The sequence below is a fragment of the Sinohyriopsis cumingii genome, chromosome 2 (genome assembly GCF_028554795.1).
Source record: "Sinohyriopsis cumingii isolate HCF-2022 chromosome 2, ASM2855479v2, whole genome shotgun sequence".
Taxonomy (NCBI): Eukaryota; Metazoa; Mollusca; class Bivalvia; order Unionida; family Unionidae; genus Sinohyriopsis; species Sinohyriopsis cumingii.
In genome coordinates this window covers 74,325,855-74,340,827 of record NC_142962.1, presented here as the reverse complement: position 1 = coordinate 74,340,827, position 14,973 = coordinate 74,325,855, and the positions used below count along the sequence as shown (strand labels likewise).

The following is a 14,973-nucleotide window of genomic DNA, read 5'->3' as shown; positions in this document are numbered from 1 at the left end:
CAAGCATGCCTAGTCTGGACCTGACCAGACTGTATCTGCATAACGATAAAAGCAAAAACCGGCCGGGTGACCCAAACACTTGCTGTTTGTGACGTAAGTTATGTTATGGCAGCCTGCTATTTATTGTGGCAACACGACTTGATTTCGGGGAAAACTAATTATAAACACTCTCCAGTTGGAAAAGTTAATTGAGGGGTGTTATTACTAGTTTTCCCCTGCATCAAGTGCCTGTGCAAAAGTGGCACAGGTTATGTTATTTTACCAGGTGTCAGCAGGGTGCAATACACGGTCCTATTGTTTTAATTCGAGCCGCAAACGTTATACATGCTGACATTTGGTCTGTATGATGCAGATACCGGCAGTTTTTAATATTTATAATATTTTATGATGACTTTAATTGACCAGAAATGGGGAATCTTGAAATCAATAACAATGTTATCCAAAAGAAAGTTCACTGCATACTAGTCCTACAATGTTGGGCGCCTCCCCTAATATTTTTGTAATTTAGGTCGCTGTCAACGCAAATATCAGGGGAGGCGTCTGACATTGTAGCTCTACACTATATACCAATTATGATGATAATGAACATTCATCCTGTTATCAATGGTCCATTTATCAAAATCTTGGTTCATGTATTTACCGCCAACCTCCACAAACCTACCAACAACCACCTTTATAAATATATTGATTTTTTTCCCTCATAAAATGTGGATGGGTGGTATATATATATATATATATATATATATATATATATATATATATATATATATATATATAATGCTATTCAAATGCACTCAGATGAATCTGAAAATCTCAAATTAATCTGCTCCATTCAGAACCTAGGAAAGTTTAGTACGAATTCAAATGAGAGAACTCCTTAAATGGACCACAAAACATCCAACAAAAAAGGAGCAAAAGTATTGAAAAGAATGTAAAAGAAAATATTAAAACAACAAATGTACAAAATATTGCTGATGAACTATTAGAGGTTATTGTTATGTATGGGAAACATCCATTTGTAAAGTGAATAACACAACATAAAGTGCCATCTATCATATTATATACAAACAACCAAATAACAGACAATATTTTGGGGGGAAAAAGCATAGGACAAATATTGGCATTGACCAGACTTTTAATTTGGGAATCTACAATGGTATTCAAAATAAAAACCCAGTGTATCATAAGGAAAGACACCAATGAATATTCTATTTTGTTTGGCCCCATGCTTTTGCACAACACTGCAAGTTGTGAGACACAGAACATTTTTATCCCACAATGCAGCCAAACTTGAGAACAACACAAGAAGTTTTTAAATAAGGTAACACAAGCACCTGCCATTTGGTACAGCTGAAGAACTTGTCCAGACCAGAGCTGTGGAGATGTCCTTCCCAAATGCAACTTGGGTGCTAAGTACAAACTACACGAAGGAAAACATTAAATTCCAATCCCAAAGGAAATTTGGCATGGCTGGGAATCTGAAGAGAACAGTCATAGATAAATAAAAATAATTCTGGTTACTGCAGATTTGCGCATTGCATATAATATTGCAGTCTCAAAAGCTTTATGCAGAATGAATTGGTCCACATGATTTAAATTTCATTACTAAATTTAAAGTAGAGGGGGCATGGTTTTTTGACTGTTCTTAACATTTACATCTATTAAAAAAAGCAAATAATGCATGTTATCAATACTGTTTAAATAACTTCTCCTTCCTATACATGCCAGTAAAGTATGGAATTGCTAAGGAAAATTGTAGACACTTAACTTGATATGTAAGAATAACAAGAACAGAAAAACAATAAACATTTTCTTCCAGGAATAATTTAGATAGCAATCAGCAGCACAATCAAAGTTTTGCAGAATAAAAATAATGACCATTATTTAAAAAAAATGTACATCTAGTTACTAAATAGTAATTTAGATAGATCCCATATGAAGCCATCAGCAGCCATATTTGTGGTATGCTGGCAGTACTGTTGATTGTAAGTTGAAATAAACTCATTAAATCTCAAGAAACTGCTACAAAACATACACATATAAACAGAAAGCAAAGCAGGCTTTCGGTTAGTTTCCATATGTTTAATTTATAAGTTAATTTTGCCTTAGTATGCCTTGTTCGAAATGGCCAGTTTTGGTGGGTGCATATAGGAGAAACTGTTAGGTTGCCCATCATCCAGGTAAAATGGGCAGAAGGTCATCTGCTAGTGACCTTATCAAGAAGCGGTTATAGATGCTTTACACATGATGTTATAGACTTTTATAGTTACTTCCCTTTAAATCTCTGTCAGCCCTCTTTTGGGTCATCTTCCTTAGCAAATGTATTAGAACCATTATCTCCATAAAAAAATTGATGATTATATCCAGAATAAATCATTTATTTATAATCCTATCTCATAATACCAGTATGTGACAAATATTGTTCTTTTAAATAATGTCAAAGATTGAGGTTGACCCAAAAGGTATCAGACACCTTTCACATGGGAGGTAAATCTGACTGGAACTGTGAAGGGTCTATTAGAACCCCAACTTTGTGGACATTGAGACTTCGACAGTGTAGCTAGTTACTAAATGCACTCAAATAAAATACATTCAAATATAGTCAAATCAAGTTACTAATTTCAGTTATCAGATGATTGGATGTTTTAATGATTATGAAAAACAAAATGCACATATAACAAGTTATAGCTTCAAATTGGACAGGGTGTAAACTTAACAGTCTCTTTTCAAAATTTCTTCATGTATTATACAAGTTTCACATTTTGTTAGCTTGAAACATACTTTCTTGGGTGAATTAGCTTATTAATGCATATTAACAGTGGTTTGCGGAAGGTTTATATTGGTCTGTGATAATTTTATGGACCCTCTGAATCTCACATTTGTTCCTTTAGTTTGTAAGGCACAGTACTTTTGCCATTGCTGTCTTCCTTGCACATCAATGACTTCATGATTGAAAAGTCATAATTTGCAGATGCATGAATGTGTATGCTACAGATCAGTCAGAACTAAGCCGGATACTAAGATATAAACTCGGATAGTGAGAATGAAAATGGGGCATGTGATTCCAGCTAGTTACCAGAATCCCTGAAATACACTGAAAAACTGAAATGCTTATATTTTTACCATATTATCCTCATGACGACAGATTATGATTTGAAAGTGTTTGAATACACTGTAATGATAAAAAAGCAAAATAAATCTTGATTTAAGTGATTTTGATAAAAATCATTACTATGGCAGGTATGATAAATGGCAAATTAAAATATATACACAATGAAAGTGTAAAGTATCATAGTACCAAAACTTGTTCCATTATTAGACTTCTTTTCAGTGTTTTATCATTATTCAAAATAAAAAAGACATTTTCTTTTAAACCACATGGAATACATTCAACTCTAGCAACAATTCCACAATTTTTCCTGCATTAAGAAAATTACCGTGATCTAATTTACTTTCTGCTGGATGTTTGTATGTGTAATTTCTTTTACCTCATTTTGTGTGGTAGTTGTGTAACTGATTATATCAGGATGACTTCCTGTTTGAATTAATAAAATAGCGCCTACTGAGTCATCAACAGAAGAGTCGTTTTGTACATTTATAATGACTATATGCTTCATTTTTTATATAACAGTGACACCCATTTCTTTGTGTCCACATTATGCATGCTGTAGGAGATGCTGCATTGTGTTCTGCCATTCAAACAGCCTTACAATTGAAAAGATCTGATGCAAATTTGGCTGTTGTTGTGGGGTTTAACGCCATTTTTCAGCACAAGATAGCCTATACATGGTGGCAAGTATTATTGATGGAGGAAGAACCTGGGAAAACCCCAGAAAGAACCACCGACCCACGAGAAGCTGCTGGCAAGCTTTCTCACATACCCATGAGGGCCGAACCTGAGACTCGAACCCACGCAGACAGGTGAGATGGCAGTGATCCATAACAGTCAGTGCTTTAGACCACTCGGCCACTCAGGGCCCCAAATTCGGCTTGTAACTGGCAGATAATAAGAATAAATGGGTTTTGAGATGCTGGCACTTAATGCATAAATGTTCGTCATTTCAGAGTAGGGTTTTACAAGCTTTTATTAGTCAAACAACGCAATCATCAGAGATCAGATTTTCAAAATTGTTCGAATTACCATCTTATTAGCAAGGATTAAGTATCAGTTCTATTTCAGTTCCTTGTCGTGGAAGTTAGTGAAAGTTTTCGGAACCAAAGAATGCTCTAGAAACAGCTCAGTATAAACAGTTACCAACAACAGACTGTGGTTAACATTCCCTTAAAATAGCTGGATGATACATTTTAAAATTTGTACAGAAACAGTCTTTCAAGTTTTAGATGTGCACCCATACTCCGCAATCAAAATCATGTAGGTGTTCAGAAGTTTACTTTTGAACTTTGCATGGACCTTTTCTTCAGGATATTTTGCTGCTAGTAACTGGCATAAAATGAAATGATTCATTTTGAATTCACCACCACCAACCCCATAACATAACTGTACTGTGCCTTAAATAAAGATTTGCCAAGTATATTTCATTTCAGCAGAGATAAAAACACAATTTTCACTGTGTTATCATTTTATTCATTTTACTTAGTACAATATACAGAATAAAGATAATTCTAAATGAACAAAAGCATGCTAGGACCAATATGTATTTTGTTATGTACATCAATATTGTCAGTTTAACTTCTATCCATGATTGTAGGTTGTAACTTAAGCTAATGATCACTGGTAAATGTATTGAAAAATATTTACTGCATGATCCCTGTTTTCACGATTTTTGTCTTAAAAGTTACAATTTTATCATTTCTTAGTAATGAAAAAAATATGTACATTTTGGGAAAAGTTAATGAGCTGCTTTGAAAATGTCTCACTATTAAATAGCTGATCCAAGATTATGAGTCTTAACATTATTTCATTTTAATTACATATAATGACCCTATTGTCTCAAGATAAATTGTTTTTTAAAAAAAATTAACTGCAGATTTTAACCGCTCAGCATAACTGGGAGATAATGAGAAACATATTTTAAACAGTTGTAAATGTCATATTTAAGTCCAAGATCAAACTTAATGATTCACATTGTCTGAGTCAACCTGGCATTTGGTCTGAATCAGCTGGTAATTTGATCTGAATCAGCCTGGCATTTGGTCTGAATCAGCTCTTAATTTGGTCTAAATCAGCCTGGCATTTGGTCTGAATCAGCTGGTAATTTGGTCTGAATCAGCTGATAATTTGGGCAAAATTGGCCTGTTACCAACTTTGAAACTCTTTACTTCTTTATAGTACATGCAGATTATTTACATTATTAATCTAATATCAATAGGGATCAATAAAATGAAGTTAAGACAATTGAAAAAAAATTGATGGTGGCAGTGGAGAGATTATGAGAGAAAGAGAAAGACTGGGTAAAAGGAAATAATAACAGATATTTAATTGAAAAATGATAATGACAAACCAAATGTAACTCATCCAGCTATCTATTTATCAATTTATTGACATAACATAGATTTTTATTACCTTTTTAATATTTGTCCAGAATCATCCACATTAAAAGAACAGTTTGTGCAAAGTAATTATGAGACGATGATGTCAAGCCTGTTACACTCATGGGAATACAGTTACTGTGGACCCGTTGTTTGCACTTTGTGCATTGCAGAGCATCATTTAACATTGGCTTGAACAAATAATACATGTTTTTTGGTCTGTCTTTGCTGCTTTTGTATCTGTGTGTGATAATGTCAGTTTTTATAAAGCTTTTATATCAAAACTTTACTGCTCATTTATGAAATATGCTCATAATCAAAGTCTGGCATGATGTTTCTAAATGAATAGTTATTGAGTAAGGACAAGGAGGTGGCAATAAGGTGCCATTTCTTTAATGTTCATGACATTGTTTTCTTAGGTTGAATAAGAAATGCGGTCAAAGGGAAGATAATAATGGACATGCAGTCAATTGAAAAAGAATAACTATCGTAAAAAAGATGAATTGAACTGACTTTCACTATGCATATTAATAATTTCCTATATTTTATTATATTTTAAATTCAGAATGATTCCCCGTTTATGATACATCTCACATGAGGTCTGACTGAGTGATGTTAATACATGAATTGTGCTTGAAATCAGTTGTTGTCGTAGGGTTTAACACCATTTTTCAGCACGCAATATGCTATACGTGGCAGCCAGTATTAATGGTGGAGGAAGAACCCGGGAAAACCCCGGAAAGAACCACCGACCCCTGAGAAGCTAGTGACAAGCTTTCTCAATACCCACATTGGCTGAATCCGAAATTCGAACCCACACAGACAGAGGTGAGATGGTAGTGATCCATAACGGAGAGCGCTTTAGACCACTCAGCCACTTGGGGGCCTCCTTGAAATCAGTAAAAAAGTAAAATAAGCTGTATCAAATTTACTTAAATCAAAGTTTACTTTGCTTTTTATTTATTATTGAAAGCATTACAAATTATAGTACAAATGACAAGAAGAAAATGCCATAGCTCCAATATGTTTTATTCATTTTAAAGTACTACTTTAGAAAATTTGAGTCAAATATTATTGGGTAACAGTCAATATAGATCTGAAACGGATTAAAAATTCAAGAATTATGCATTAAAGCAAATCATATTTTAGCCTTATATTAAGACATAACTTATCATCTTGCCCACAAAATGTGAAAGAAATAGTTTTCAGAAGTTTAGTTATACCTCTTTTGAAATGGGCTTGAAATGGTTTGGGACCCCTATTTACAGGTTTTAGAAGATGAAATTGAACAATTCCAAAAGTGAGCACATGGGTTTGCTACACCTGTCTATGACTATACCCCAGGAAGTACAACCTCATTATTGAATAACTTGTCTTGGAAACCATTAAAATCATTGACTAGAAGAAAGATTCATACTTTTCTACAAAAGTCTGAAAAACAAAGCAAAAACACCTTGCCAAAGCTTAATCAAAACAAACCACTAGAAATCCACACGAATATGCTTACTGGTATATGATACCATAGGCATGAACTGAACATTGCAACTTATGCTTTTTCCTCAAAACAACCAAAGACTGGAATTCATTACATCAAATATTAATCTCAACTGTCGAATCCTCAGAAAACCAAACAGAAAATTTATCACAATTAGTATGAACATGTTTTTGTAAAAATAAGCTCTTTTTGTAAAGGTTGACAATGTGTGTTGCAGAAAAATGTTTTTATGATGTAGCACTGGACTATTCAGGAAGATCAAGATTGTAATATATTTATACCATAAAGACTGACCACAACAGAACAAAGACTAACCACTATTAAATATTAAATTAATCCATGATGATGATTTTGTGGCTTGCCAACCCCTGTCCAAAACTAGATATATATACTGTATACATGTGTGTGTGTGTGTATATATATATATATATATATATATATATATATATATATATATATATGAGCTAACAGTACTAAATTGGGCCAATAATAATATATCTTATAAATAGCATGAAGACTTTTTATTTCATTTCTTTTATTATAGTGATATCTGGATTACTTACATCACTGCAATTTGAATGTACTTTTTATTATGTGTCCATTTAAGACCAGTTGTTGAAGATTGTAGTATTTTTACAGTTGATTGTGGAAGATAGTGGTATTTTCAAGGTCATTTGTGGTAGATTGTGATAAATCCTGATGCCAGTTAAAAAATTTAAATTGCATACCAACTATGGAGTAAGAAAAGTCTACATCATTTAGCTGAATATAATTTCAGATAATAACTGTAGGGATGAGAATTATTCTTTAAATGTGATGCATGTTTTCTAGAAGACTCATCATGTACCACATTGGTGGTGCTATCTTCATGTTGGCAAAGTAACTTGTACAGAGCTAGTGTTTTGTGTTTTCTATCCAGATTACATTAGATAAAATTGTGTCTTCAAGGCCAAACATTAATATTGTATAATGTTTGTCACACTTCATATCTAGTAAAAGTAGTCAGTACAACTGCATTTTTGGATCTAAGTAGATACAAGAAACCCCCCACAAAAAAAATCTCATGGAAGAAGTATACATGTATTTTTGTTGACGTAACCGACTGGTTCTCAGAAATATTTCACGTCATTACCAGTCCTGATCAGTTTTAAAGCATTGGTATCTTTTTTTCTGTCTTTAAACTATAGTATATTTTGTTAGGTTTTTGCATTATGCTGATTGATTTCTTAGGTATCATGCATATACAGAGAACTAGACATTTTAGGAACTTAATGCTGGGTTATTAGTGAGACAGGTAGATACTGAAGTTTTGTAAGAAGGTGTCTCTGGAGAGACTTAACAGCAGAGTATTCAAGTTTTGAGTATGAATTTGTTTTTGAGATTTGGCTACAACTAATAAAAAAAATTGTTACCAAAAGTGAAATCCTTGCAAGGCAAGTCTAAAACTTTGTCTGACTAGTCTGTATATTGATACCAGTGCTGTGACAACTTAGGCCAACTAAAAACTTTATGTGGTTTTGGTTATATTGAAAGAAAATTTAGGGTAAGTAGGTTGGTACAAACTTTTTGGTTGTCTTTGTTTTTTGTTGGTTTGGACAGATTTAAATGAAAAATAAACTTAAAAAACTTAATTTTGTATCCATAATTTTTTTGATTTTTCTCTCCCCCCAGAAAGAGGTGTAGCACTTAAAAATAGCTTCTATCGGGTAACCAGAACCACCCATTATGTTTTATTGGGACTAAGGGATGTATAGAAACTCTTAAAATAAATGGAACTGATTTTCATTGCAGTAATGTGAACATTTGGAACTATAATGCTGGGAGATATCAGTTCAGAGGGGAAGACTTTTGTGACGTTACTTGGAATCACAGTATACCAGGTGGGGATTGCAGTTTGGATGAAATGGAAAAGATGGCAAAGATGTGAAGCTGTTGGAAAGGTGGTGGGCATTTTCCAGTACCCTGTCAAATCTTGTAAAACAGTTCAACTAAAGGCTGCTAGATGCACTTACCAGGGATTATACTTTGATGGACTCTATGACAGGTAGGAAGCTGTGTCTGAAATTGTTGCTTGTAATCTAGGAATATAGAATGAATCTAATCATATATGACTGTTAAATATTATGACATTAATTGGAACAGGAACCATGGAGGCAAACTGATACACTAATAACCTGTACTTGAAAGATTAGTGCAGTTGCTATTCATCTATATAACGTCTTTGACTTCCTTTGGTCTGTATTGGTGGTATCCAAAACATGTTCTTAAAAAAAATTGTTTGCACAGTTTATCTTTTAATCTTTTTTGCAAGCTTATATACATTATATGGCTATGTTATTTAATGTGTGCACTTGTAAGGAAAAGGTGGTTGTTAAATTTTCTGTTTTTCTATATGCTGCATTTAATTCATTTGTAGTTTTTATGGCAAACATAAGAGCTGATGCAATGGCTTTCATTTGTTGTTCGTCATCCAGCAGCACAATATCACAAGTTTTTTTTATCACTACTCCTTCAGAACTACGGGAACAATTGCCATTTAACTTTGCTAACATATTCAATTCATGGTCTTGTAGGTCTTAAATGCAAATCGTGCTCATCATATCCAATATGGCCACCATGGCAACCATCTTGAAAATCTTATCATTGCTACTCATGAGAATTTTTATTAAAGATGTTGTTTAATTGCCAGTTGGACACGTTGTGCCCTCAGAAATCTGATATGACAGCCATCTTGAAAATGTTGAATCCTGTTATCACCACTACTCTGAATAGAGGGCTATATCAACATGGGGCTATATGTCTAGTTGGTCATAAATGAAAAGGGTACTGATTTGACGTCATATGAAATGGTGGCCGTCATAAAAATCTTAATGCTACTCCTGCATAATATATGTTCATATCATTAGCACTAGTCATCCTGAAGAAATGGTCATATTGACATGAGGTTTTTCACTATAAAACTCCTGTGATATCTAGTTATTTCTAAATGGAAATTATTCACATCTGGCATCTAATATGGCCACCAAGACATCTTGGTGGCACTACTTCTGAACTGATGGTCAAATATACATTGGATTTTCACTTAAAGATTTATGATGTTGACTTGGTCCTGAATGGGAATGGTGCTGATTGAACTACAATATGGCCACCAAATTTTGTTAAGACATATTGACATAGAGTTTTCAACAGGAGACATAATATGATGGCTAGTTGGTCCTAAATGAAAATGGTAAGAATATGACATGGAATATGGTTGCCACAGTGGCCGTCTTGAAAATTCTACGCACTGCTCCTCCTGATTGGATGGTCATATCAGAATGGGATTTTCACTAAAAGACTTTCATGGTGTTTATTTGGTTCTAAAGAAAAATGTTTCCAATTTATTTTCTAATATGGATGTCACAGTGGCCATCTTGCTAACTTGTAATCATCCTAAAAGAAAAATTATATTGCCATGAGATTTTCAGACCTGCCAACACTATGATTTTGCCGCAAGTCTTAGGAAAATTACCCTTAAAATATGGACTTAGGGCTTACTAGCATAAACTACGAGAAAATGATCATTGCCAAAAATTCCGGATAATTGGTTCAGCCATGTTTTATTTGGATCTGAGTTTCATCTTAAAATTAGTGAAATTAGTATGGGAACCAGACTAACTTTACAGCAGCGCCCCAGATGCTTTAAACTGCACCTATTTTTTCATGTGAAGCATCTACATGATCAGACTGTTGATTATAGAATTTGCAAAAATGGCACCCAGAAAGTGATGCATGTTTAAGATGAAAGGGAAAATAAGCTTCTAGAAAAATGTTATAATCAACACAGAAGAACAAAAAGGAGTATTCAGATTCTTGTGAATAAAAGCTGGAAAGGACACAGTTATGTTTATTGGACATCACATGCCAATTTGAGTATGACTTGTGGCGGAAGATATGATTGCTGTAGTCATGTGAAACGGAAAAGAATTTCCAGGTGTTATGTCAAGTTGAGAGGTAACAACAAGCCATTGAGCTGCATAGGGTTTGGAACTAGAGTTTGTGCAACTGTACTAGTGGTAAATAAAGTCTATGTGTACTTTACAAACTTTTCAGTTGAACCTAATGTTTATTGTCGAACTTTTAATTTTGTTTTCCAGCTTTTCAGTAGCAGTTGTTGATATTTTGTTACACCTTATTGAAAACTGGTCAATCTTGCGGGAAAAAATCAACTGCCTTACTAAGACGGACTGGTCAGGGTTGGCAGGTCTGGATTTTCACCACAAGACTTACAATGTCCAAAATGAAAATGGTGTCAATCATATGTCCGACATAGCCACCATAGTGGCCATCTTGAAAATATTATCACTACTATTCCATTGGGGTTTTACTAAACAACTTTTTATGATGTCTAGTTGGTCATAATGGTGATCTTCAGACATTCAATATGGTTGCCAAAGTGGCCTTCTTGAAAATCTTATAACTATTTCTCCAGAATGAATCGTCATAGCTGCATGTTGTTTTAACTAGAAAATTTCTAATGATGTCAAGTTTGTCATAAATGGTTTCAGTTCTTATGTGATTGCCATTATGGCCATTTTGAAAATCTTGATAGTACCTCTCCTAGATGGCTGGTCATATCAACATTGTGCTTTCAGCAAAAGCCTTCTAATGATGTCTACCTCCAATCTAATATTCATTATGGCAACTACGCCATCCGTCTTTAAATTTGTGTTATAGTTATGTTTCCAAAATGGAAAGTCGTATTAATGTGTGATTTTTACCAAGAGACTTCTTATGATGCCATGTTAGTCTTAAATGAAAATGGTGCCAAGCTGACACCATAATATATCTCCACCACAGCAGCTAATTTGAAAATCTTTGCTATCACAGAAGAATGTCAAAAATGGTTTAAACACTGCAGGAAAAAAGGAAGAAATTAATTTCAGGAAATTGTTTTCAGTCAGTAGAACATGTTTTCCATCAAGGGTGTTGTTGTGCTTTATTGAGCTTATGAACTTAGTGACTTAAATGTATAGTGAATTTTGACTAGACATAGTGCTTAGTTGCATTCCAGTGAACAAGTGAAATTTTGACATCAATTTCAGAATCAAAGGTCTTTGGCACTCTGGCATCAGTTTCAGAATCTTTAGCCATATCTTTATCATTTAGCTTGGTTTGTGGATATATTTAAAGTGTACTTTGAATGATAGAATTCTTTCTGTAGATAATATTACATAACCAAACTTTGAAGTCTCCAAATTAGTCATATCTTTATATTGTCTGAAACAAGTTCATTGACCCTTTACCCATGATTTTAGGTTAAAGATCAACAAATTTTATACAGTATGTAATGTATGTGATTTTTGAAGAATATCAGAGATGGTTGTAATTTTCAGCAGTTAAGAAGAAACATACTTAATGGATTCCTGAGATTTCTTTTTAGCCAGTATAACATCAGTTTACTCCTGTGTGTTAGTATCAAGTTGTGTGTAATTCTGTAACTTTTGTTTATTTTTAGACACTGGATGATAACCCAGGCGAATGGTGATTTCCTTACTCAGAGACAATATCCCACGATGGCACTGATATCCACTAGTAGTCATGGAGACAAACTCTGCCTTGATGCTCCTGGAATGGAAACCTTGGCTTTACCAAATGATCCACCAGTTGATCCTTCCAAAATTAAGTCATGTAGGTAAGCTACTCACTGTTTCCTTTATTTGGTATAGGAGAGGTATTATACTTCAATCACAGACATAAAAGTTATGATGAACATAATGACACCATTACCTAATTAAAGTGGAATCGGCCAATGTAGGTATGTGAGAAAGCTTGCCAGTAGCTGCTTGAGGGTCAGTGGTTCTTTCCGGAGATTTTCCAGGTTCTTCCTCCACCATTAATACTGGCCGCCATGTATAGCCTATCGTGTGCTGAAAATGGCATTAAACCCAACAACAACAACAACAACCTAATTACAGTAGCATCAGAATGCATGAAAACTAAACTGATATGAGACTAATTACTAATTAATTAATATGAGACTAATTACCTGAAACAACCAGACTGAGATAAAAAGTAAGGATTGCAAGTTTGAGATTTCACATTGTAAGAAATAATTGTTCAAATTTTATCCCATGTCTAGCATCAGTGTTACAGTGTTTTTTATGCGATTAATGTATTTGATTTTGTTTTAGTTTTCTAGCAAATTTAGTTCCTTGTTCCTTGTGAGGTATACTGATATAACCAATAAATTATTAAAATGAGGACTTCTTTCTTTCTAAGACTGAAACTAAATAATCGTAACATGAGAATTAAAGAAAATCACATTTGTTATTGATATCAATAACTACATATTAGATTTCTTATTATAAGCTTTATTTTATTTGGCCATTCCTAAACTTGAAATTATGCTAAGTTAAAGACCTGTTGACAGCATCTACTGACTTTTGTACAGTTAAATAAAAAAATAAGTCAAAAGAAATGTTATTGATGCCAAAATGGCTGACATAGGAAGCAGAAATTTAGATATTTGCAGCCATTTCTTGAGATGCACCCTTCTGTGATGATCAGAACCACTGTCATTTGTTCAGTGTTAATAACATCATGTGCAAAACTATTTTTCATTTGTGACTTTTGGAAAGTTTATTTCAGTCTTTGAAAACCACAGTTGCACATGATTGGTTTAAATGGATCTAATGATGAAATCAATCATCTTAAGGAAAGTCTTGATGTGGTGAAGCCATTAATTGTACAATGTTGCAGGGTCTGGAGTGATAGAATTGAGGCATTGGATTGTGGGGATGATGCAGGAGCCTGGGTCAGTCAATATTTGGGGAATGAGGGCCTCAGAATTGTCTTTTCTGCCAGTTACATGCCCAAAAGGGACATCACTCTGGAAGACAAACCATGGGGGAACCCAGCACAACCAGGAGATATTGTAAGATACAAATTAATTATTCTTAAAGATGCATTTCCTTGGGGGGGGGGTTGTTTGATTTTTAAAATAAAATTCTTAAAACCACACAAGATAATTCTTTTACTTTCCTTATGACACAAAGAAGAAACAATTTTTCCAAAAGGAATATCAAATATATGTAAAACATTTACATAAGAATGTAACTGATTTGTCCTGAAACTAAACATACAAATGGAATGATGCCATACCTAGCTGCAAATAAGACCCATGAAGGGTTATGTTATGAGCATAGGAAGCTGCGAGAAAATCTTGTGTAACTCAAAAGGTGTCATCAATAAACATACCAGTATGATATAATTACTATATTTGCTATAGACTGCTTGGATGGCCTAAGTGGTTAGGGTGTCCAACTCGGATGAGCGGGAGGTTGTTGGTTTGAACCCGGCCGAGTTATACCCATAGACTTATAAAAATGGTACTAGCAGCTGGCTCATTTGGCTCTAAGCATTAAGAGATTAGAATTAGGACTGGTCGGCCTGGTGTCAGGATAATGTGACTGGGTGGGACATGATGTTACATGTCTGTAGCATGATGCCCCAGTGCTAGACATCACATTAAACTGCCACACTGCAGACATTGTAGCAATATGACTGAAAAATTGCTAAAGCTACATGAAAAATCCATAACACACACACACACTCACACATTTTTGCTACATTAAGACGTACCAACTTTGAACAGTATAGATACAAGCTTGGAAATAAAATTCTTTGGAGTTTGAGTCTGCCTTATTTTGCAGTTGAGATACCTCGTATGTTAGAATATATTGTCTTTTAATATGTACTTTTAAGAGAAATACAGAAACTTATTAATGAAATATTTTATGTATTTATTCATTCCTACATATTTTCACATGCTGAACATATCACATATAAAAATAAATATAGAAATTTGTTTATCATGCCATACTATGCTGGAATATATATCCTGCAGGAGTTTCACTTGTTGTAGGAAAATAAGGATTTTATGACTTGGAACATTAAATGGAAACTACAGTACCTCTCAGGCATGGAAATTAGTTTTTTGCCAAAGA

At 33.9% G+C, this 14,973-nt stretch overlaps 1 protein-coding gene across 5 annotated transcripts in view; it reads left to right on the top strand.

Moving 5' to 3' along the window:
• The first annotated feature begins 33 nt into the window (after positions 1-33).
• Positions 34-14,973, top strand: part of LOC149805186 (mitochondrial amidoxime-reducing component 1-like) — a 134,516-nt gene continuing 119,576 nt past the window's right edge. For 2 of the 5 annotated variants that reach the window (XR_016418161.1, XM_089948180.1), the window contains exons 1-3: positions 7,451-9,029; positions 12,483-12,659; positions 13,727-13,901. Coding sequence is in view for 4 of the 5 variants with exons in the window: in XM_089948180.1 (XP_089804306.1) it covers positions 8,800-9,029; positions 12,483-12,659; positions 13,727-13,901 (582 nt within the window). In the remaining variant the exon portion in view is untranslated. The other 3 variants (XM_089948175.1, XM_089948174.1, XM_089948173.1) reach the window with 3 other exon arrangements.